The 26,225-nt window shown below is 38.7% G+C and overlaps 2 protein-coding genes across 2 annotated transcripts in view; one reads left to right on the forward strand and one right to left on the reverse strand.

Moving 5' to 3' along the window:
- GPR137C (G protein-coupled receptor 137C) overlaps window positions 1–9,864 on the reverse strand; it is an 87,659-nt gene extending 77,795 nt beyond the window's left edge. Inside the window, exon 1 of the mRNA XM_050796916.1 lies at window positions 9,421–9,864. Within this exon, the coding sequence (XP_050652873.1) occupies window positions 9,421–9,864 (444 nt within the window). The remainder of the gene's footprint in view (window positions 1–9,420) is intronic.
- Window positions 9,865–10,453: 589 nt separating this feature from the next.
- The window catches only part of TXNDC16 (thioredoxin domain containing 16), a 126,824-nt gene continuing 111,052 nt past the window's right edge, over window positions 10,454–26,225 (forward strand). Inside the window, 6 exon segments of the mRNA XM_050798081.1 lie at window positions 10,454–10,698; window positions 18,596–18,705; window positions 19,259–19,563; window positions 20,479–20,561; window positions 24,675–24,748; window positions 25,542–25,616. Of these exon segments, the coding sequence (XP_050654038.1) occupies window positions 19,386–19,563; window positions 20,479–20,561; window positions 24,675–24,748; window positions 25,542–25,616 (410 nt within the window). The 5' untranslated portion in view covers window positions 10,454–10,698; window positions 18,596–18,705; window positions 19,259–19,385.

Here is a 26,225-nt window from a genome sequence, read left to right on the forward strand (position 1 = left end):
AAAATCAGGAGAATGCTATTCAATGTGCTAGCCAGTGTTAAGGGGAAAGATATGGGGGGTCAGCTGCTGCTGAGAAATTAATTTGAATGAGGACTGAAAAATGTCTAATAAACTTGTTTACATGAAGGTCACCGTAAGCCATAGGCAACAACTATTTTGTAGAGTGATGGGGGAAAGGCAGATTAGAGCGGCTGGAGAAGTGAGAAAATGGTAATGTATGCATGGTCACCTCTGAAAGAAGTTTGATTATGAACAAAGGTATCAGGCAGCTTTTGGCTTTATCAAGCCTCTTTGTTTTTTCTATTTTATTACTCAAGACTAATCTCCTTTGGATCTATCCTGTTCTTTTTCTAACATGAATTAGATGATTAGCTTATTAAATTTGTTTTTTTCTAATGTAAATATTCAAGGTTCTAAATTTAGTTCTGCATGCCACCTAGCTGCATAATTCAAGTTCTGATATACAGTATTTTTATTATCATATAGTATTCTTAAATGCCATTGGAATTTCTTCCTTTACCCATGTTGTTCATAACTGTTTTAAAAATTTCTAAATGAACCTTTGTAAGTTGCTTTTTGTTTGTAGTTTTTTAAGAGACAGGGTCTTGATACATTGCCTAGGCCTGGACTCAATCTCCTGGGCTCAAGTGATCCTCCCGCCTCAGCCTCCAGAGTAGCTGAGATTACAGACACGTGCCACCATGCTCAGCTTTACAAGTTATTTTTGTTACTGAATTCTGACTTGTTGTTTTAGGGGTGTGAGAATGTAGACTATGAAATCCCAATTATTTAAAATTTAACAATAGCTAACAATCAATAGTACATACCATGTCCCAAACATTTTTTATGAAGGCTATAATTTTCATAGTAATTCTATGAGGCAGATATTATTCTGATTTTTATAAGGAAAATAGGCACAGAAAAGGTAAGTGCTTAACCAAATCTTGGTTAAGCAAGTAACTTAACCAAGTTACACAGAGCTGATAAATGATGGAGCTGCATGTTGTACATTTCTTCTCTGCTTCAGCTTTTATTCTTGGAGTAAATTGCAAAGGCCTGAAATGTTTTAAACTCAACTTCATTGAAATATAATTTATGTACAATACACTGCATGCATTTAAGGTGTACAATTCTGAGTTTTAAGAAAGCTGTACAACCTTTGAAACTATCATAATCAAATACAGAATATTTCCCCAGCCACTAAATTTCACCCTGCCCCCTTTTTGTAAGTCCTCCCTTCTGCTCCAGACCCCAGGAAACTAGTGATCTGTTTTTTGTGACCATAGGTTTGCACTTTCTAAAATTTAATATAAATGAAATGATACAGTGTGAGCTCATTTTTCCCTGGCTTCCTTCATTCATCATACTGATTTTGAGATTAATCCATGTTGTTGTGTCAGTAGTTTGTTTCTTTGCTTCTACTACTTAGTAGTATTCCTTTGTATTGGTATATTTTGTTCATTCATTTCTGATGAACATCTGGGTTAATTTCAGTTTTGAGCTATTGTGAATAAAGCTATTATGTGCATCCATGTTCAAGTTTTTATAGGAACATATGCTTTCATTTCTCTTGGGTAAATATCTATAATGGCCAGATTTTTCTCCATAAGTATTGAGACAGGGTCTTGCTATGCTGCCCCGGCTGGTCTTGAGCTGCTGGGCTCAAGTGAGTCTCCTGAGTAGCTGGGACTATAGGCCTGTGCCACCACACCTGGCTTCTGTAACGGCTAGATTTTATGACAGGCTTATGTTTTTTAACAACTGCTACACTGTTTTCCAAAGTGGTTGTAAAACTTTACATTCATATAATCAGTGTAGGAGTTCCAATTAATCCACAGTTTGGTCAATAGTTGGTATTGTCACTCTTTTAAATTTTAGTCCTGCTAATCAATGCTTAGTGGTAGCTCAATGTGAGTGTAATTTTTGTTTTCCTAATAACTAAATCTTGAGCATCTCTTCATGTGTTTCTTGGCTATGCATATATCTTCTTTTGTGAAGTATCTGTTCAAATCCTTTGTTCATTTTTACTGGATTTTCTTATTATGAGTTCTTTATATATTTTGGATAAATGTACTTTGCCAGATACATGTGCTGCAAATATTTCCTCCCAGTCTGTGGCTTGCTTCTTCATTATCTGTCTTGCAAAAAACAAAAGTTTTAAATTTTGATAGTCTCATTTGTCAATTTTGGTTCACATCTTTTTGTTTACTATGAAACCTTTGCCTCCTCCAAGAAAACATCTTCTCCTGTCTTCTACACATTTTAGTTTTTACTGTTAGGTCTATGATCTATGTCAAGTACATTTTATAGTGTGAGGTAAGAATCAATGTTCATTTTTCCCATAGGAATTTTCAATTATTTTGGAACTATTAGTTGACAAAACTTTTCCCCCACTAAATTACTTTGGCACTTTTGGGGAAAAAAAATCAGTTGATTATATACATATAGGTCGAATTCTGGATTCTCTATCCTGCTCCATTGATCTATATGTCTATCTTTACCCCAGTATTACACTCTCTTGATTACTGTAGCTTTACAGTTACTCTTGAAGTTGTGTGATCCTTACTAAGTCCCTCGTATGTCCACGCATATTTTAAAACCATCTTGGCAACAGCTACCAAAATATCCTGCAAAAATTGTAATAGGAATTGCACTGAATTTATAGGTCAAATTGAGGGAGAAATAATACCTTAAAAACAATGACCTTTTCAGGGTATATTTTTCCATTCACTGAGGCCTCTTTAATTTCTCTCAATGTTTTGTAGTTTTTCTTGTAGAGGTCTTGCACATCTTTTATTTATTCCTAAGTATTTTAATTTTTTGACACTATTGCATGTAGAATTGTCTTTTGTTTTCGAAACAGGGTCTTGTTCTGTCGCCCAGGCTGGAGTGCAGTGGTACAACCTTGGCTCACTGCAGCCTTGATCTCCTGGACTCAAGTGATCCTTCCACCTCAGTCTCCCAAGTAGCTGGAATTAGAGGCATATGCCACGGCACCTGGCTAATTTTAAAAATTTTTTTGTAGAGATGAGGTCTATGCTGCCCAGACTGGTCTTGAACTTCTGAGCTCAAGTGATCCTCCCAACTCGGACTCCCAAAGTGCTGAGATTAAAGGCGTGAGCTACCATGCCCTGCCAAGTGGAATTTTTATATTTCATTTTTCTGTTTTCTGCTAGTATATAAAGTTATATCCTATAAGCCTAGATATTACTTCCTGTAATTAGAATTTTTGACCTAAGAAATTGTGTCACCTACAAATAGCAACAATTTTACTTATTTTTCTAATTTTCAAACGTTTTTCTTTCCCTTGCCTATTGCAATGGCTAAGACCTCCAGCACAATGTTGTGAAGTACTTTGTCCTTGTCCTAGGTAATATGCGGTGAATATTTCTTAAGTATAATGTCAGCTATAGGCTTTTTGAAGATGCTTTTTATTAGACTGAAAAAAAATCCCCCTTTTCCCTCATTTACTAAGTTAATTTAAAAAAATCATCTATGGTTGAATTTCGTCAAATTCTTCTTTCTGGATCTATTGAGATGATCGTATGATTTTCTCCTTTACACTATACATATGGTTTTTATCACATTGATTATTGAAGTTTTTTTTTTTGTTTTGTTTTCGAGATGGAGTCTTGCTCTGTCACCAGGCTGGAGTGCAGTGGTGTGATCTTGGCTCACTGCAACTTCTACCTCCCAGGTTCAAATAATTCTCCTGCCTCAGCCTCCCGGGTAGCTGGGACCACAGGCGCGTGCCACCATGCCCAGCTAATTTTTTGTATTTTTAGGAGAGCTGGGGTTTCACCGTGTTAGCCAGGAGGGTCTTGATCTTTTGACCTCATGATCTGCCCACTTTGGCCTCCCAAAGTGCTGGGATTACAGGCATGAGCCACCACGTCAGGCCACTGTTTTGAAGTTTACTTAAAATATGTTTTCACAAAGCCCACCTTGGATATGTTGGGCTTTCTGGATTTGAAACTTTGATGTCTTTCATAAATTTGGGTAAACTCTTATTTTCCCTTTGAATAATTTCTCTATAATTCCAATTACACATATGTTGGACCTGCTCATTATTTCCTCATTCTCTCTTCACCCATTGGTTGTATCTTCCATCTTTTATTTCTCTGGGCTATATTCTGAGTGATTTTTTTTCCTGAGATCTTCTAGTTCACTTTTTCTTTTTAACTGTGTTTAATCTGTTTTAACCATCTATTTCAGTTCTTAATTTTTTCATTAAAAATGATTTCCAAATGTGCCAATTTTAAGTTTTACATTTCAACAGTGTTTAATTCATAAATGAGTAATTATTGTGTACTATGTATTTGATAATTCTGGTATCTGCAATTCCCCAGTGTGAGTTTTGATTCTGAACCCATGTTTTTTGGAATTTTATCTGTCAGAAGTCTGGGTTTAAAGTACATTCCTCCACAGATGCTTTGCATCTGCTTCTTATAGCTCCTTGAGGTTAATATCAAGCAAGGATAACTATGTTTTCAAGTTAGATCTCCTGAAACCCCCCAGTCCACTCACAGAACTTATGTGAATTTAGGCTTCAAACTTGTACAAGAATGAGCTTGTTTTGCATTCCCAGGGAAGACTTTTATTTCCCAATGTGTACCCCCTATCTAGCTCTGAGGACCTGCTTATTTTCCTAGTTGATCCACTGAAGATGTACACTTAAAGGATTGTGGCATTATGCTGGAGGGGATGAAGTCTTTAATAAGACCTCACTGCAAGGCACAGCCTGCAATACCACCTCCCTACACCCTCAACGCACAAAATTAAAATCTGGGCAGTAGCAAAACAGGAGGCAGCTGAAAACCACTCCTGCCCTACCCCCAAGACACACATTTGTGTGAGAGTTTATCATTCTGCATTTGCTGTTTTTTGTTTTTTTTTTTTTTTTGGTAGTTTCTGGCCTTTTCTTGCCAGCCCAATCATGCATTGAAAAAGACTGACTACTCTCTGCAGCACTGTTAGGCATTTTTCTGAATCTATGGTCAGCCAGATGACCCTGGCTTCTACTTCTTTAAACCAGGAGTCATATGCAGTGGATGAAAGGGGAAGGACTTTGCTAGACAGTGGAAAAGGTTTCAAACAGTGTGAAAATGGGAAAGCAAGTTAGAGAAGCACCAAGTAATAAAGCAATGATACATCCAGGAAAGTTCATGGTATAGGAAGAAATTACTTGGTAAGACTTCATAGCACCTGAGCTATATAATAGTCTCACATCTGATACATATTAGCCATGTAATTTTGGACAAATCACATCCATGTCTACCTATTTCATGGGGGTTGTGAAAATAAATGTTACAAAGTACTTTGAAAATACCAGTTGCATAACATATAAGGCATTATAATCATGTCTTCTGTTACAGGTATGTATCTGAAACTTCAGCTTCACAGATGATTTCAGGAGAAATAAGATCAAGATAGTGAAAAAATTTAGTAGATTCAGACAAAAACAGTTTATAGTCAGTTATGGATAAAAGTCAAACATTGAGCTAAACCACTATTTCTGGTAAACAGTAACTGACTCAGGATATGAGACTTGTCTTACAGACTTTTCTATTTTGTAGAATTTATTGAAACTAAATTAGCAAAGCCCTAATTAGTATGGGCCATTTGCCATGAGATAAAAATAGTTTCATTAAACAAAACTCTATATTGTATGAAATCTTTTAGGCAGAAAATAGATTCCAGACAGTATATAATTTACCTCAAATGTTCATCAAAATAAAGTTAACCCCTACATTTTAGATGACTAAATATTTTCTAAATTTTGACCTTTTTATAAAGTGTCATTCAATAATATAATCACCATTGTTCTAGTTGCTAGAGATAAAAATATGTAAAATATTCCTTCTTATCCTCAAGGAATTTCTATTTTAGGTGGTAGAAGTATGATTTCCACTTCTGTGGGAAATCAAAGAACAGAACAAAATCAATGAACCTGCAAGTTGACTTGCAAGTTATTTGAAGTATACCAATATAAGAATACATCTACTGGTAGGGACAATAATAGCATCCATAAATCTAAGAGTTAAGATTTTGAATTTAATTTTCCTAGCTGTTTTGGCATTGTGATTAAGTCACTGTACTTTATCCTGATTAAGCAACTGGCACTCCTAAGATCAAATTGGAAGTAAGAACTTCAATATGTTGAAGATGAACTCATTGATTTTGGCATGCATCACAACACTTCAAGATGGTATACCATCAACTCTCATTAAAAAAAAAAAAATTTAGATTCAGGAGGTTCACATGCAGGTTTCTTACATGGATATACTGTGTGATGCTGTCAATTCTCCTTTTAAGTCGTTCAACATGTTCTAATGGTAGACAGAATCAATTTTATCAGATAGTCTGTTTTAAATATTGAAGTCTTCTCCGGTAAAAGTCCAGGAGTGTGAACCTTTCTCTGGTAAAGCTCATGTCCTACCTATCCTGCCAGAAGTTCAATATGTGTTTTTAGATTAGTGTACAAGGTGGTTTTTCCCTCCTCTCTCTCAACTATCGGTTTCCAGGAGGTTAAGTACGAAACACTGAGAAGCTCAACTGTTTAAGAAAGGGCTACTTTCCTTCATCTTATTTCAAGTATAGACACACACACACACACACACACACACACACAAAGTCCTCCTTTTCAAAAACATGAGTTTTAGAATATCTGCCAAAATGTATTCAAAGTAGTAGGGTTTGTTTTACTTTTTATACTGATCCACGGTTCTTTATAACTAAGTCCTGAAAGCTACTCTTAGTGAGAATCAGAAAAAACAAATGCTTTAAATAAGTTAAAAGTAATATGGAATTGGTATTTAATACGGCATACAGTAAAGACAGAGTGAGTTGGTTATCAAGACACACACAACTATTCAAAAAAGATACAGGGGCCTTTGGTTAAAAAAAATTAAACATCAGTTAAGTCTTATATTTATTACCACATAGGCTTTCCCTTCCACTTTGCTATAATATGAAGAACTCACTAGGAAAAACTTCATTAATTCAGAATGATCAATGGGAAGTATACTTCCAGTTATCTGGAATTGATATAAAAATTTGAACTCAAATACTCTCTTAAATACAGGTTCCTGGCGATTTTCTGTAATGAAAAGAGAAATGATTTCTGGTTAAGATATCTCCTTTCAAATAGGCTTTCAAAAAAACTGACAATTTGTTTTCTTAAGTACAATTGTGTCCTAAAATCGCTAATTTGATTATAAAAAGAAAGGACAAACAACTCACACCCTTTTTAGCAGGCATTACAAAGGAAAAAAGCTTTATCCCAGCTTCTTTCCAAATTATGTTTTTCAGGTTAATAGAGTTTCATCGTTTTAAAAAAAGTACATCACACAAACATTTAACAGGAAGACTTTTAGACTTTAAATTCTTCCTCACTAGCTTGAGTATTAGCTCAAAGTCTGAAGACCCAATCTAGACACTCTGTGGATTCTATGCTATATAAGCTTACCTTCAGGATTTTGAGCTTAAATATATATCCTTTTTTGTGATGGTGTTTACCCACTTTGTGCTTATCTGAGCGAGCTACTGACTGGGAGATGGTAAAAAGGGAACCTTCTGGGACACGGAAAATGCTTTATATCTTAATCTGGGTGGTGGTAACATGGGTGTATACAGATGTAAAATTTCATCTAGGTGTGCATTTAAGATTGTGGACTTTATGGTATATGTTATACCTCAAGAAGTAAAAAAGAGTGTTTAATCCACTTTATGAAATGCCTACCAACTATTTTACAGTGAATCATTCATACGATTTTGTAAATCAAAATGTATAGGGAAAAAACAAGTCATCTGATGCTCCTGGCATAAAAATCGCTAGTCACTTTCAGGTAAACATCTCAAGCTGGAGTAAAAGCTTCAGTGTTGAGAAGTCACTAACACACTATCTGAAATGGTGGCAGGAAGATTACAATGTATCAGTTTAAGTATAAAGGGTAGAAGTGTTATAACAGCTTAAACGACAACTAGATTAGAACATCCTCAAATAAGTGACACGACTATGGCATCATTATCTCATTTGTGATAACCTATGCTGCTTATTTCCGCTTACTGCTTTGGGGTTTTGTCATTGTATTGTTTGGACTTTCAAAGGATGGAGAAGGAAAATAATAAAAGTTAAATTAGTTTTGTTGTTTTCAACTATTGTTTTTAGTGTGCTAAATAGTTGACGTTATGACTGACTTTAAAATTATGCATTCTACTTCCTATTTATTAAACGAGAAAAGAGTTGGTTTATGTAGGAAATATAAACACTTAATCTATGTCATTTTTAAAAAAATTTTTGCTTGGAACTATATTAATTCCATCACCTCCAAAAAAGCCTTTGAGAGGATTAGCTGCATAGGCCAATATTATTCTATATTAGTCTGTATTAAGCATATGATGTCACCTTGCTTCCTCCCCTCCTCAAGCTTTTCTTTTGGTGGGAAGGAGGACTTTCTTGGGGGAAATTCTCAAAATATTATGGCTTAAATACCACAAGCTGACACACATGATTGACAATCTTACACTCCCAAACCTGTTTCAAATGGGTCAAATACCTAAGCGCTGCAGAACAATGCAATCCAACCAGCAATTCCCCATAAAAGAGAAAGGGGGTGTGATTAGGTTCCAGATATTAAGCAAGTTACTGCAAAAACAGTTTGGTGGTTTTGTTTCTGCAATAGGGACAGGTTGAGCTAGTATTTTTTTCTCTTAATAAGGTCCAAAAAAGACTATGCTATAGGAGGTAGGATAAACCACTAAAGCATGAAGCAACTGGGACAAACATTAAGGGCTTTATGGAGGTCCTTATCCTGATCCTCAACATTGGTTATTGATCATCAACCCTGCTGGGGAACTATCGAACGAAATTTGCGTGAGGCTTATCGAGCCACAGGAAAGGAGATGCAGGAGGGAATATAAGCTTCTAATAAAAGAAACGCAGCAACAATAGCAGAGGAACAGCTCTGCCTGGTGACGTAATGGCTGGCAGCAGTCCAGCTTCAGCAGAGCTGCTGCTACCTCAGCATCCAACCTCCCTCAACACAGTCCGGCTTCGGCAGAGCCACCGGGGCTGCTACTTCTTGAGATGCCACTTTGTTGGTGCCACCAACGCCTTACCTCAGAGGGCCAGAACACCAAACAAAGGGTTCGTTCCGTTGCTGTTTTAAGTTGTCAGACACACACACTCTCACTCACTCACCCCCTAGCCCCGGACCCCTCAGTAATCGAGCCAATCAGCCACTTAAGTTTAGGACGAAAACACTGGCTCACACTCCAGGTGTGCCTCAGTTTCCCCAGGCTGGTTTCCAGTCCGCCTCTAGCTGCCCACCCCCCCGCCCCCGCTGGTCCTCAGCGGGAGTTGATCCCAGCGGCCCCGCGTACCCGCCCGGGCCCCGCATGCCGGCCCTCCTGCCTTACCTCCGCCAGGTAGAGGTTGAGGAGACAGAGCGTGGAGAACTGGAGACAGGAGGGGAAGCAGTAGAGCAGCCAGTGGGGGAAGAAGTGCAGGTGAGCGGGCGGCCGGAGCAAGGGCAGGGAGCCGCTGAGCGAGAAGGCGGCAGAGAAGAGGGTGGTCCTGAGCGCTGCCCACAGGAGACAGAGGAAGAGGCAGAGGCTCTGGTAACTCAGCCGCCGCTCGCGGTACAGGAGCAGCCGCCACAGCTGCAGGTAGGCAAAGGCGAACAGCGCGGCGTAGAGCAGGGCGTGCAGGACGCTCAGCGCCAATTGCACGGAGCCCGGCACCGCGGCGCCTGAGGCGGCAGCGACGGCGCCTCCGCCTCCGCCGCCCCCGCCGGGCGTGGAGGGCTCGCGGCCGGCCGCGGGGGCCGCAGCGGCCGCCGGACCCGGCACGGACACCCTCATGAGGGGGCTGGGGGCCGGGCGAGCGAGCGCGGGAAGGAAGGGGCTGGACTCGGAGCCGCCGTCGAAGGGGAGAAGGACTGCCCCCTTACCCCCCACCCACCCCAGCCTCTAACCCCAGGAAGCGCCGTGACGGGACCCGGAGTCCCGCGCAGAGCAGCCGCGGCTCCCCCCGACCCCGCCTCCTCTTTCCCCCCACCCCTCGGGGGTCTCGGCTCCTCCTGCTGCGGCTCGGCTCCGTAGCTGCAAAAAACAACTCTCGGCTGGAGACAATCAGCTGAGAAACCCGAGCATTTGAGGCGCTCGCTCCGCACTGTGGGCTCGCGCCGATTGGCCCGGCTAGGCACGCCCCCTGAGCGCCGTGCTCGGAAGGCCACGGGCCGCCGTACCCGTCGCTCGAGGGCCCCGAAATCTGATTGGGGGCTTAATTTTCCTACTTTCTCCCTCCCCTGTACTTCCCACCCACGCTGCTGATTGGACCTGCTACTGCACCGCCCGTTCGCGCCGGCGGGAGGACTCTGTAATCGTCTGTCACTCTCGCTCCGCCCACCGCGCTTCCCATTGGTTAGAGAATGCCTCACGTAGGGAGCACGAGGAGAAGGAGGAGCTTCGCAGGTTGTTTTTTGTCCGGGAGGCCGACTCTGTCGAGTCGGTGGCGGCCGCAGGCTGAGAAGGAGCGGTGCTACGCCTTAGCAGGTTGGCCTAAGTGGCTCCAGGCTACCCGGCTAGTCTGGCACGGCCCGGCCTTCTGCCTCCTACTCCGTCGCGTGGCGGCGGGAACTGTTGGCCGCGCGGCCTCAGGAACGGCCTAGGTCCCCGTCCGCAGGTCCCGGGCAGGTAGGTGGCAGCGCCGGTCCTTCAGGCTGTGGGCTCTGCCTGCAGACCCGGGGATTCAGACGAAGCGGCTTTCTGTAGCCAGGGCTGCACTGCAGAGCTCCGGAGTCTGACTTAGGACACCCGCCTCTGGGGCACTGAAGGGCCTCACCTGGAGCCTCCTGAGGGCGTTTTACCTTCTGTTTTCGCTGTATGAACGGCGGGAAACACCGGAGCCCTTTGTGGGTCAAGGGGATGGAAAGGGGCAACGGGGAGAACCGGAGCTCTTAAGTGAAAGACACTTCCCTCCCAAGGGATATGTCTCTTAAGAAGGAGTAATAGTAGTGTCAGATGGATGTTGAAGCGATCTGTGAGCAGGGGGAAGCTCGTTCTTTCAAACGTAGAATTTGGGAAGATGCTCTGGGCTTCAGTTTTGGGAAAAAGGCAGAAACAGACTTGTAAGTCTGATGATTGCCTGGAGAGGAAGTAGAATATTCTGTACTGTTTAAATTCCACATGTATTGAAGCCCTTGGACCTGTGTATGGTAGATGGTGGCGCTATTCCTGGGGCTGAGAGAAAATACGTGCTATGTTACTGCTGTAAAGAAGCGAGGAATAATCACATAGACTAATGTATATTAGGCCGGCACATAGTTGTTGATTTTTTTTTTTCCTATTTGGGAATAAAATTAGCAAGTAGTGCAAAATTAAGAGGAAATAATTTGTTTTCTTTAGAATATACAGCACATTACGAATTCAATATCCTTGTGAAAGACATTGCCACGTCTATTGGAGCAACCAAGACCCAGCTTTCCTTACCTCACCATCCTTTGTCCTATGCTTTTTTGTTTTTCTTTTTTCGTGCAGGGTCTCGCTCTGTCACCCAGGCTGTAGTGACAGTTCACTGCACCTCCTGGGCACAAGCAATCCTCCCACCTCAGCCTCCCAAGTAACTGGGACTACAGGTACTGGCGCCACCATGCCCGGCTGATTTTTTTTTTTTTTTTTTTTTTTTTTTTTTTTTTTGGGAGAGACGAGGTTTCACTGTATTGTCCAGGCTGGCCTTTGTCGTATGCTTTGCCCAAGAAGAGTGGTGCTCTCTTTTTTTCCTAGCTAAGTATTCCACAGGGAACTTTAAAGTCTATTTTGTAGAGTCTGGGATAGTCGTTTGTCCAGGTACCAGATACTAGTGTGGTTCGAGTTCCTTAGAGGTTTGCTGACAAACTGTAGTAGTAGATGTACAGGCCCCGCACTGTTACCTAGACATCCCTCAGATGAAACGTTCAGCTGAGCAGGTAGAGAGTGCAGTGTATGAGAGGGTACGGCTTGCTCTAAGAAGTTAATAGGCCTAATCCAACATCTGTGCTTTGGAGCAGGATTTTGTTTATTGGAACGTAAGAACTTCATCTCATGTGTTTTTAGAGAATGTGGTTAGGGCAGGACACAAGTCTCTTCAAATAGGAGACAGGATGCTCATGACAGCAGTGATGTAATTGATTGCAGTAATGTGCTTAATCATTTAAGCATAAAATCAGAGTTGTGTGGTTTTAGGCACTTGTCAAAATCAAGGGCACCGCATATTCTCTGCCATGGCCTATTTGCATCTTCCATAATCATTGATGTGCACATTTCAAGTCATCAATAGACTTTTACTATAAAAGTGTTTTTCTCCTGTATTCTCTGCTCAAAGTGATAGTAAACATCTGGATGGTACCTATACTAATTTTAGGTCTTTGTCTGTGAGACTTACCTGCCACCTGCCATGTGTCAGTAAAAGCAAATCTGGATAGCCTCCTCCTTTCTTCTTTTTTGGGGGATGGGAGTGTGTGTATAGAGTTGCGGGGTGAGGGTGCAGGTAGAGGATTTTTCTCCCAACTGCTTTGAAAAGGCTCTAAAGGGGAGAGATGTTGACCCCTTTTATTGCCTCCTTGGATCTGAAATGATAAACTGTGTTGAGATCTAATCAACATTTTATTTGAGGCTGGTTCAGTGAGCAGGTTCTGTTCTCCAGTAGCAGCATTAAACTAAGCAAGCTGACTTCAGACAGAATGTTCTTAGGCGTGAACTTTGTAAGCATTATATGCTCCATTTGTTGCAAAATAGGAAGTGTGTCTTTTTCCTGAGTATGATGGCCACAGATGTTGATACAATTTATTTAATAGTTATAGTTGTTAATTTCCTTCTTTTCTGAGAGGGAAAGCCATTAATTTTATGGTTAATCATAAGGGAATATTAGGCCTATAAAGGGGGAACTAACCAAGGGTTTCCTAGAAAAGCTTGGTGTCAGTTATTCTAAAATTTAAATGTGTCCAAATGCATAAAGATTTAATATTGTTGTTCTGAGAGGACAGATGACCCTAGCATAGTAGTCTTTCAACCATTTAAAAGCAGAACTGTTTGGGTCGGGAACGGTGGCTCACGCCTGTAATCCCAGCACTTTGGGAGGCCGAGGCGGGCAGATCATGAGGTCAGGAGATCAAGACCACCCTGGCTAACACGGTGAAACCTTGTCTCTACTAAAAATACAAAAAATTAACAGGGCGTGGTGGTGGGCGCCTATACTCCAAGCTACTCAGGAGGCTGAGACCGGAGAATGGCGTGAACTGGGCAGGCGGAGCTTGCAGTGAGTGGAGATTGCACCACTACACTTCAGCCTGGGTGACAGAGCAAGACTGTCTCAAAAAAAAAAAAAAAAAAAAAAAAAGCAGAACTGTTTGTCAATTACTATTGCATATGGTACCCTATACCAAAATGGGATTGGTGGGGCTAACGAGGGCTACCACCTGTTCTACCTGCCTCAGGAACACAAAGGCAAATCCTTATACTGTCTCCTTACTAACAAGAAGTCTAGCATTTTCTCTTGAAGTACTTCCTTCTTGATGTCCTTTGGAGCTTAACATTCGGTTGCTGAACAAAGCACACTTTTATCGCCTTTAACATTTTATGTGCATGCTTTAGCCCTTTTTCTACTATTGTCTCACGGAGCCATTCTTACAGTGTGGTTACCCTCTTGTATTAGTCTTTAGTTACATGTCACTCATTCTTTCTATTATTTAAATGAGCTGTGCAAACATACTTCTTTAGGGATGAGACAAAAGTTACATCTTACATGCCAACTCTGATCCATGCTAGCAGGACCATTATACTGAAGAATTGAGGGCCTCTTCCAGCCCAAAGGCTCAAAGTCTACATGTAGTTGGGAGGTGTATCGGTAGTATTGGCAAACATGCTATGGAAAACATTTACCTGTGACTTTTCCTGTCTCTTAGTATTGGCATCTGTTGTGATAATAGTCAAATTGCATTTTAAAGAGTCGTCTTATGTTCAAGTCATAATCCTTTTACCCGTTACTAAGACCAGGTCTACTAATAGTGCTAGACTGGGTTATACTGTGGAAACAACCCCGAAACATTAGGAGTTTAAAATCATAGTTTATTTTGTTTTTTTCCTGGGATGGAGTTTCACTCTTGTTGCCCAGGCTGGAGTGCAATGGTACAATCTCGGCTTATGGCAACCTCCCCCTCCTGGGTTTAAGCGATTCTCCTGCCTCAGCCTCCTGAGTAGCTGGGATTACAGGCACCTGACACCAAGCCTGGCTAATTCTTTTGTACTTTTTAGTAGGGTTTCACCATGTTGGTCAGACTAGTCTTGAACTCCTGACCTCAGGTAATCCACCTGTCTCAGCCTCCCAAAATGCTGGGATTACAGGTGTGAGCCACCACGTCCAGCCTAATAGTGTTGGAGGTAGAAAGAATGGGGGTCGTAACCAACTCAGTATACCACTGGAGGCGAACAGCAAACTGTTCTCATGAAGCAGGTTGTTGGCAAACTGACACACTGCGTCTGCCGCCCAGAAGAAGGCTGAGGCCAGTCATGCCCCAGGTGCAGTGCTTCTTGTGATTATCTGCAGGAACATCTGAAGCCTGTTAGCAATCATGTGAACCTGTGATAAATCAAGCAGCTGACCAACCTTTACCTGCTGCTCCCTGTTCTTGCTACCCAGTAAATATGAAGGGTTGTGGAAGCTCAAGGCCCTTATTCACTAGAAGCAAGGAGCCTCCTGACCCCTTCTTTAAAACATTATTTTGTCTTTATTTTCATTTCTGCCTTTGTTCCCCCTTCATTCAGTCCCGTAGTAACTGTCACATAATAGTTTATTTTATATTGGATCAGCTGGGAGCTTTTCCCCATGGTGTTCTCTTTCTGGGACTTGGGCTGACAGAGAAGGCCTAATTTTGAGTGTTATCAGTGATCATGGCAGAGGGAAAGTGTGTTGTGATTCATTGCACACGTATACTGACTCTTAAAAGCTTCCAGAAGTACATGTCACCTTGCACATTTCATTGGCCAAGTCATGGCCATACCTAACTCAAGGAAGTGAGAGGTATAATTTTAACGTGCAGAGAACTAGAAACATTTGAACATTCTCTCTTGTCAACAAATGCTTTCCTTTGTACATGTAGTTCTTCCTTGGCTTTTCCTGGTGGAGGTAATTCAGAATTACCATCTTCACTACGTGAAGCCTGAAGTTCAGGATCCCTGAGTAATGCCCAGCAGTGGTCACCTCTTTACTGGTCTAGATAGAAGTTATCTGTCTGCCAGCCCCTGTTGAATACATAAGACAGTGTTGGGAGAGAGAACTATAAGTGTTCCTGTTTGGAGAGAAGAAGAATGGAAAACACACACCAGATTCTAGATTGTAGCAATCTACAGTTGAAATCTCTCTGGGCAAATGTTGCTAGGGCTCTAGTTCTGTTCCCTGAGTTCTCTGTGCCAGTTGAAACAACAACACCACTCCTATCTAACACAATAGAAATGAATTACAGGAAAAATGAAATAAAGAATATCAAATTTCAAGCCCAATTTTAAAATTACTAGATTCAATAAACATAAAATTACTGTGTGAAATTGCTATGAAATGTTCTAAACATTTACACTCCATTTCTGTATTTATGTCATTATTTTAGACCAGTAACAAATCGTTCTTACTCTTCACATGCCCTACAGCATAGTTCTCCGTGGTCCTTGGCTTTGCCCTGTGTGAGGTTCTTCTTTTTTTATTATTCTTGGCCACATCTGAAATTGGCTTTGGAGCATTTGGCCTCTTTCTGTGTCTGAGCAGTTTTGTCAGTTTGCTTTGTGACCATGTTCTGGTGGGTGCCTAAGGATTGTTTTAAGTTTTGAACATCTAGTCTTTTGGATGGCAGTTCTTCTCTGAGTATTTTTCTTTTAATACCTGGTTAAACACCACCAACAGCTACCATCACACAGTACTAATCTATCTTCCAACCTCTTCTTTTAGGGCTATAAATAAGTTCATTAGCCACAGGAACCTAGGTACATACTCATTGTAAGTTAATCAGGTACATGTCACCTCCAAACTATTGTAGTGACAGTTTTATCAAACTTGTTAATATGGGTCACTTGCTGAGCTCCAGTCTCTGATAAATGTTTCCTTGAGTAGGCCTAGAACAGTTTCTATGCTGCTTGGCCCCTAACCCAGTGTTTTGGAGTCTTTGTCAAGGTGGCGTCTCACTTCTGGTTTATATACAGGTTAAGAGAAAATAGTTTATGCTGCTATAATAGTCCCTGCCATCTCAGTGACAAAACAACAAGGTTTATTTCTTCCTCTGTCACATGCTTATTACACATTAGCTAGGAGTTCTCTGTTATGCTTATGCTCATAGAATAGGCACCATTCGGGCATTTCTCTTGACTGCAACAGAAGACAGTAAAGCCTGGCCTTATTAACACTAGCTGCCGAAACTGTTGCCCAAAAAAGACAGATGTCACTTTTGCTCACATTTTCTTGGCCACAGTAAGTCATCTGGTGGTCTTAACTAACTTCCCCAGAGGTGGGGGATGGAGGGAGCTTCAGTGTAATCAGTAACTGCAAGGAGAACTAGAACTATACTAATGGACTGTCACACCAAGATAATACAGCCACATTTCTCCAAAGGTACTCATCACTTGGTTTTGATACCTAGATTTTTGTGTTATTAATTTTTGTTGTTGTTGTTGTTGTTTTGTTTTTTTAGACAGGATCTTCCTCTTTCACCCAGGCTGGGGTGCAGTGGCGTGATCATGGCTCACTGCAGCCTCAATCACGATCCTCCCATCTTAGCTTCCCGAGTAGCTGGGACTACAGGTGTGTGCCACCATGCATGACAAATTTTTTTTTCTTACTTTTAATAGAGACAGGGTCTCTTATGTTGTCTAGGCTACTCTTGAATTCCTGGGCTCAAGTGATCTTCCTGCCTCGGCCTCCCAAAGCGCTGGGATTATAAGCGTGAGCCACTGTGGCTGGCCAAGTATTGTTTTTAATTACCTTTTCTAATTACTGGAGGTTGAAAAAAAAAAAAAGTCACTGAGTACCTTTTGTATCTTTGTTTTCACTGTGCTCTTGCTGATACTCTCTTTCTCCATCCACATCCTCTTGCCTTTAGTTAAGATCTTTATATGAGGACCGCATGTCTCTGAGCAACTGCGTTTTATTTTGCATGCATGTGAAATGTCCACTCTTCCATGGCCCTACAAGGTAGATATCCTTCCCCAACTCCCTTGCCTCCATTTCTTCTTCCTTAGAACCAATTACTTTTAACTGCTCACTGTTTGTTTTGGCATTGACCTTCCTATTTTCAATAAACTTGGTTTTGGTTTTGTGAAAGTTGAAAATTTAGTTCTCTTTTCATTTCTTTTCCCACCCTAGCTGCATGTTTCCTTATTTTCTATCTTCCCTTTCTCTCAACAGTTGTTATGGTTTTGCTTAAATCATTATTCAGTATTTATTTCATTATGAAGACATAAATTCTACTTCTAGCTGACCCATGTGGTATTCTTTGCTTTAAGTAATTTTTAAAATAATCAAATCTTACCATAGATGGAGCAAACTACAGAGATTACTACTGAGTTCCTAACTCTAAACATATGTTAGAACAATCACCAATGTCTCTACCTGATTAAAAGCACAGTACTTTCACATATATAATCTGGTTTGTCCAACAAGATAGAAGATAGGGGAAAATATTTAAGCATTGGCTGTCTGGTTAGACCTTTTGTGCTACAAAATACATTCTAGGGGAAAAGAGTAATGTGTTAACACTAGTGTCCAATTTAGTGTTAAAATAGTTAAATTATAACCTAGAGGCCAGGTAAGATGATATTCTATACTCAAATCTTTCACCTGTGCTTTTCGTGTTGTACAGTTTAATTAGGTTATAGTTATTTCATATACAGTAATGAACGTTATATAGTTATTCCCTTAGCCTCAGAAATGCATTCATTTTCTCCAGAATATGAAGAAAATAGTGGATGACCTATTTTAAAACATCCCTATTAATATAAAGTATCTTTAAAATAGGCTGGTTTAAAATGGTTATAATGTATAATCAATTTTAATGGCAATGGTGTTCCTTAATTATGTCATTAAAGTTACATTTTTATATACCTCTTATAGTTCTTGCTTGTCATTTTCCTTTGAGTTTTTGAACTCTTGACTCATTAAAAATTGATGGCAAATTTTTTCACTGATATATACTATCTCTGATGAACAGAATTATTAGGAAATAACCAATGAGTAATTGCTTCATTTTTTTTTTTGAGGAACACTGGCTTATTAGGGAGAGATATTATATGCTTATTGATAATATTGAATGAGCAGAGGAAATAATTGAATATGATTTTTCATACATTTCAAATTCTTTATCATTTTTTTCTTTGCTGAAAAATTCTACCTTTAGGAGTATATAGAAATAATCTTTTGCTGTTTTTTCCTATTGCCTATTTTGAGATAGTGAGCTTACATTTGAAAGAGATGGGTCCTGTTTGAAATTTTAAAAATTCTAACACAAAATTTTCACCTATAGCTGTGGCTGTTTTTATATTATACTATTCTTTCTAAACTTTCTTCTTTTAAATGTAGATAACATAGATCATCAGTAGAAAACTTCCTGAAGTTGTTCAAGAAAAATTTGAAAGTAACAAAATAGAAAACAAAGAGAATTAACAGCAGATACAGAGGACAGCATGGAAGTAAGTACACCAAGAAAGAAGATAAGAGGAGGATGTCTAGAACAAATTTTATTTCAGAACACAGAGTTGAATTAAAGTATGAGTTGAAAAAGATATTTAAATTTTTAAGCAGTATAAAGAAATCTAAGGGTTAGGCATTACAAATTATGTATATTTGGAAGGAATGTTCTTCCATTGTTTTAATAGGTTTCTTCTACGGGATTTAAAGTAAAAGTAAACATATTAGGCATATTTTGGATGTCTGACTCCCATCTAAATGGTATTAAATAATTACTTGATTATTTCTCATAATCAACTATAGATAAAAACAAAATGCCCAATTAATAATGGATTGATTAATGTTTGAGAATTAATTTTAGAACCCTTGAAAATGACAATTAGCTTAACTACTCTACTAAATTAAGCATTTTCTAGATAGCTTTGATATCTTTTGTAAGTATCAAAAATCAATAGTATTATCAAGTCAGTGTTGTTACATATTGTCCCCCCTCAAATTTTTACGATAAAGTACTAGCAAAATCAAATGATGTGACTGACAACTTTCTTTTTGCAGATTTTACTCCATTCATTCATTTAACAAATTTGTTCAACAAACCCTCGTTGAATACCTTCTCTGTGCCAGGTGTTGTCTTAGGAAACAGAACACAGCAGTGAAAAAGCAGTCAAAATCTTCCACTCATATGCAGCTGCAGCTCATGATGTCTTCTGGCTTCGGTGTCTTTAGAGTTGGGATCTCTTTTGTCATAATGTGCAGTTTTTACATGCCAACAGTAGACTCTTTACTAGAACTGAGTCCTCAGAAGTATTTTAGTACATTGCAACCAGGAAAAGCCTCTTTAGCTTATTTTTGTCAAGCTGGTAAGTATTTTTAAAATTCTAATATGATTCTTGTGATGTTTTTATTGCTATTTAATCAATAAGCACAGTGGGAGATTACTGTTAAGATTAATAATATGTGCTATACAGCTGTTACTATAATCCTGACTGGGTTTGAATCCGGCTCCTGCCACTTGGCCTGTGGTGTGACCTTGGTTAAGTCACTTAGCTTCTCTGTGTTTTTCTTTCATCATCTGTTCACAAGAAACAGTACTTTGTAAGTTTGTTGTGAGGATTAAATGATTTTACTTATATGCTTAGTTCATAGTAAATACAAGGTAAGAATTAGCTACTAACATAACATCTGAAAGAATACTTTCTCATGTTTTTAGCATGTATTTTAAGTTTTTTAAAACTTTAAATGTAATACTTTAATACCCTGCTTTAGCTGTATTGTTAATTATACTGAATTAACTAATATAACTATTGAACATAACTAATAATTTTTTGATAGTCCAATTCAAGTCTTCATGTCTTAAAAATACTATTCTTGGAATTAATAAGTGAAGTGAGTACACATTTCTGTTGGCTCCCTTATAATTGTGATTCGAAAATGGTATTTTAAAATCATTTGGAAAGTTTTTGTATGTGTACATGTGTGTTGTGTTTATGGTATTAAATTTGGAGGAAAAATGCCAAATGTTAGGTTTAAATGAAACATTCTTGTTTTAGTAAGTGTTTAAGGTCCATTTACAAAGTTAAAATACATCATGATAAAATCATTAGAAGTAAGAATAATGAGACAATAGTAAAACAAGGGTGTGAAAATATGTAATGAGATATGTTTAATTAATTGTTGTTGTATGCTAGTTGGACAAATTATTCTGTGTTTACAGATTTTAAAATTCATTTTTAAGGGGCAATTCATAAACATTCATGAAACATTTATTATTTTAGATTCCCCAAGAACATCTGTGTTTCTTGAAGAACTGAATGAGGCTGTTAGACCTTTGCAGGACTATGGAATTTCAGTTGCCAAGGTAGAAAGATATTTATGTTACTAAAATATTAGTGATAAACATCTTGCAACTTTATGGCTTAAGATTGAATATCTTAAAATACTTCTGCTTCATATCTTTTTCCAAAGTGGAAATATATTTTTTCCGTAAGAATAAACAGAAGCACGGAATGATAGTTTCAGATTATTGTATAATATACTACATATAGAGGGGACAAAAAGCTGTTTAAAAATTTTTAGCTTAGAATTTAACTTTATGTTGTAAACCATTCTGTTGGGCCTGTGGTATCATTTCTCAAACCTGTAGTTAGGTTTTTGTTCTGTTTTGTTTTGCCTAATGAATATTTCATAATAGGTAGCCAAAATTCAACTGTTTTTACATTTTTATTACACAAACTGCAGTAACATTTAAAATGGAGGTAATTGAATAGGTTTTTTTCTATTCTTATAACTCTTTATAATGGTTTATGTTTCACTTTTTCGCATTTATTTTTAGAACAAAGTTATAACAACTCAACATTACATATTTAATTGTTTTCTCAAAAAATGTTCAAACTTGCTATAGAGTATTATAGAAAATTTCCACATGCATCATGGATTACATAGATATGTAAGCCTTTTATTTAATTTAAACTTAGAATTTATACATCAGACACCTGAATGAGAGGTAACCCAGTGATACTAAATTCTTTCAGGTTAATGTCTACCTGACTTTCTGAGTACATTTTTTCTTAGTTCATTAGCCTTCTTCTTCTAAGAGATGGCTATTGTCACTCTTGGTCTCTGCAGCTAGAGTTCCCAGGGCAGACAGCACAGAAACGTTAACCAACATTGGCTGTATACCTTAAAAAATACCTATTTTTTAAATGTGGGAATTCTGTATGTGTAGAGATCTCAATTAACTTTGAACAACTGATTTCACTGTAGAGTGATAATGGCAATCATCTCCAAGGATCTCTGAATAAAATTTTAAATTGAAACTTAGAAATGAAGCAGTAGGTTGGTAGGAAACTCAAAAGGGATAATCATACTGTTTAGTAACTGGTAGACTGTCACTAAATAACTATACATATAGTAACTGGAATAGAATGCTAGTTATTAAATAGAATAACTATGATCATTGTAATAGGAGAGATACAAATAAAGTGCCATAGAAGTTTTTTTTTTCTTTTTTTTGAGATGGAGTCTCGCTCTGTCACCCAGGCTGGAGTACACTGGCGCGATCTTGGCTCACTACAACCTCCTCCTCCTGGGTTCAAGCAATTCACCTGTCTCAGCTTCCCGAGTAGTTGGGATTACAGGCACATGCCACCATGCCTGGCTAATTTTTGTAGTTTTAGTAGAAATGGGGTTTCACCATATTGGTCAGGCTGGTCTCGAACTCCTGACTTCAGGTGATCTTCCTGCCTCAGCCTCCCAAAGTGCTGGGATTACAGGCGTGAGCCACCATGCCTAGCCTATTGAAGTTTAAAGGGAAGAAAGCCCATATTTGATTTTTGAGGTAGAAAGTCACAGATGGTATTGGGAAAGATTTCACAAAAAGCAGTATTTAAGATTGTTTTCAGAAGTTAAGATTGCAAGAGGTAGGATGAAGAATATGCTAAAATATAAATGGACTACATATTCTAGTCAAGACAATGAATGTCAAGGTGGATACAATAACCCAAGAAAGCTGTATGCTATTTAGAGCTGTGTGTCTTGCCTTAAACGTGTCCTTCCTTTTCTACCTGGTTACCACCTACTTGTTCCATAAGATTGAATTCAGAAATAGTGCCTTTCTCTGGGTTATCTCATGCACTTGAATATGTGAGCAATTATAGCATACAAATCAGAATAAAATGTAAAGTACAAAATTTGACCTGAAACAAGCTGTAATGTTTAATTCTCCTTCTTGTTTCCCTAACCAACCCTAACCAATGCTATTTAGAAATGCATCCAAAATAAAGGCTTCAGAAATCTTCAAAGTAAATGAAGGGGAAAAAAAAGATATATTATAGAAGTGATAACCAGAAGAAATTTAGTATATCAAAGTAGATTTTAAACAAAAAGCTCTCTCATCCTTGACTTTTCTTTCTCTGATAAGTAATCCATCTACTACTTGGTTCCACTATGAGAACTTTTCAAATCTGACCACTTCCTGTACCTTCATTTTTACTTCTTCCTGCCATCTCTTCTCATTGGGGAAACCACAACAGCCTCCTAATAATTGGGCTTTCTTCCTTCACTTTGTCCCGTGACAGACTTTTCTCCATATGTAGCCAGATGTGTCAGGATACATCACTACCATGCTGCGAAAGTCCTTTCATTGCAATTATGATCAAATATAAACTTTTGAGTATGGTGGACACTGGCTTTGTCGCCGATCTCATTTTCTGACCCACCACTTTGTTCAGTTCGTTCTTATTACATAGTGGTCATCTTTCTGTTAGTTGAACCTGCTGGAGGTACTGTTACCACAGGGCCTTTGCAGATATTTTCCCCTCTGCTTAGAACTCATCTCTTTTACTTACTTGTGTATTTGTATGCATTACTCCATTTCTTCAGTTCTTTGTGCAAATGTCACCTTTTCAGAGAAGCCTTCCTTGATTTCCTCTCTAAAATGCCCTATCACATACTATCCCCTTGTAATTTTTTTTATTTATAGCACTTAACACTACATATTAGTTTTTAAGTTATCTCTGTTTTATATTGTTCTAAAGCTAAATATTTTTATTTGGAACTTACCTGTACCCTAAATGACTAGAACAGTGACTGACATGGTAGACATTCAAATATATTTTGAATTGATGAATGAATGGACACATCTATTGTCATAATACCAAGCATCCTTATGCTGTAACTTAAAAAAATTTTAAATTACATACATTAAAATTTACTTTTTGGTTATGGCTATACTCTGACTTTAATTCTGATTCTCTATTTCTAATTTTTTAGTGTCGGTTCCTGTTTTGTACCTTTTTAAACAAATGTTACTTCTCCAGTTGTTATTCTTCTTCCTTAAATCCTATTAAAATTAAATTGAACAACAGGAAAACCCCCTCTTAAAAGAAACAAAAACCTTACCAAATGCGAAACAAAATAACTATTCTTCTAGTCTTAGTTTTGGTTAGTTAACCTTGGTGGCTACCCATTTGCCCCATCTAGAAACCCCTTCGCTCTTTTCTTCCTCTTTCATCTCCTCCTCTATCCCAATCTGCATGTACACGCTCAGTCTTCTCCCTAGTTTTATATATTGTATTTGTAAAATCCTTTTCAATGTCTTCTGTCCTTTTTGGCTTTACTTCTGGTCCAAGTCATCCTTGACCTATACTAATGTGATACTATTTTAAACTCTCCTTATATTTGTGTTCTTTTGCCTTCTGTTTATCTTCACGTTGTTGCCAAGATTGTTGTTATATATTTTTTTCACTTAGAGTTCAGATTATAAGCCATCCAGGGCTGGTATGGCTGCTCTGACATCATCATTGACTTAGTTCATTCTTTCTGTTGCGCCATCCTTAGCAAGTAGCTTCTTTAAAGGTGCCTTATGGTCCATGATTGCTGTTGGTACTCCAGCTATCTTATCTATTTTTGGTCAAGAAGGAGGGAAAAGAGCAAAAGTATCAGCCCGCTTTTAAGAGCCTTTTAGGAGTTCCAACCCAGTGACTCCTCCTAATACCATTTAGCCATTGCAGGCTGTTGGGGAGGCTGGGAAAGCCTGTTAATGAAACACTTGCTTTTAGCAAAGTTCTGTTAGTAAACAAAAGGGAAGGATGGATTTTGGGTGGGAACCCAGCAGTATGTGCTACCTCTGTGTTCCACCTGCTCAGATGCTTTCATCATCCCAAGTTAGCACTCACTTTTGTGCTTCCTGGCTTTTGCTCATACTTTTTGTCTTGCCTTAAATGTGTCCTTCCTTTTCTACCTGGTTGCCACCTACTTGTTCCATGAGACTGAATTCAGAAATAGTGCCTTTCTCTGGGTTATCTCATGCACTTGAATATGTGAACAATTATAGTATACAAATGAGAAAAAAAAAGTAAAGTACAAAATTTGACCTGAAACAAGCTGTAGTGTTTAATTCTCCTTTGTTTTTCCAACCAAGAAACTTGACCTTTTGATATATATGCTAAAACTTAAGTATATTCTTTTAAAGGTTAATTGTGTCAAAGAAGAAATATCAAGATACTGTGGAAAAGAAAAGGATCTGATGAAAGCATATTTATTCAAGTAAGCTATTTTCCTGAGTGTGCTGGACAAATATAAAGCTATACTTCTAGAATATTTAAATATGTAAAATATCACTGAGCTAGAATAAAGTTATATATAGGGGGGATCATGTAAAGCTTAACCAAAAGTCCAAGTGATAGATTTGTTACCTAACCTCTCTGTACTTTAACTTCCTTATTTATAAAACAGAGAGTAATACCTACCTCACAAGGTAGTTTTGTGAGGCTCTTGTGTAAACTCCTACAACAAATGCCTGGTAAGCAAGTGCTTACCAAATTTAGTGTTCTGGATAGATATGTCAGGTCCACATTTGGGTGTGTGAAATAAATGTACTTTATTTTTGAGAGATCTGCCAATCTCTCTGCATTTAGGTTTGATCTACCTGAGGTTTCTCAAATCCTTGGGATTTGGCTGAAAAAGGGGGGAGAGGTCCTGTTTCCTCAGGGACCCCCTGAGGACACTTTTTTCCTTCTTGCTTTCATCCCAGCCTAATTTGGGGAATTTATGTGTGTGTGTGTGTTGATTGTGAGTTGGGGAGATTGGTAGGAATCCTTGTTTGGACTCATATTTTTTTCTAGCCTTTTTGCCAGGTCCAGAGCCTAGGCTTTTCAAAGTTAATGTATTTTTTGAGAACGTTGTATTATGTGCCAGGACTCTGGTAGGTATGTGGATAAGACACAGGCTGTAACATCAAAGACCTTATAAGCTAATGTATTTGATAGACAAGTAAATTGAATTCTTAGGAAATATTGTTGTGTTTTTAAATATTACTGTGTTTTAAAACTTTTTATAGGGGCAACATACTGCTTAGAGAATTCCCTACTGACACCTTGTTTGATGTGAATGCTATTGTCGCCCATGTTCTCTTGTAAGTACAGGGGCTACCTATTCATTTGTTTACTTGTTACTTATTTATTGATTTCATTTTAAATAACCACAATTCATTAAAATATTTCAGGGTTTTAACGTTATATTTGTAGGCAACAATTTAACACAAATTACTAATCTATCTTCCCACATCAAGGATCTAAAATTTTTTTTAATGGCAAGGTATACAGAAACATGGAGATACTTTTGTAAGAGTAGGAGATGACTCAACAAAACCATATCAAGTGAGGTCCAACTGGTGGAGTGAGGATTTTGCCAGATATCTTAGTCTGTTCAGGCTGCTATAACAGAATACCATAGACTGGGTGGCTTATAAACAACAGAAACTTGTTTTTCACAGTTCTGGAATCTGGGAGGTCCAAGATCAAAGTACTGGCAGATTTGGTGTTGGGTCAGGGCCCCTAGTTTGTAGCTGGTCATCTTTTCCCTGTGTCCTCACATGATGAAAGGATAAAGGAGCTCTCTCGGGGTCTCTTTTATTAGGGCACTAATCTCATTCATTAGGCTCTGCCCTTGAATGAGGTCATTAGGCTCTGCCCTTATGACCTCCTAATATCATCATATTGGCATTTAGAATTTCAACATATGA

The sequence above is a fragment of the Macaca thibetana genome, chromosome 7 (assembly GCF_024542745.1).
Source record: "Macaca thibetana thibetana isolate TM-01 chromosome 7, ASM2454274v1, whole genome shotgun sequence".
Classification (NCBI taxonomy): domain Eukaryota; kingdom Metazoa; phylum Chordata; class Mammalia; order Primates; family Cercopithecidae; genus Macaca; species Macaca thibetana.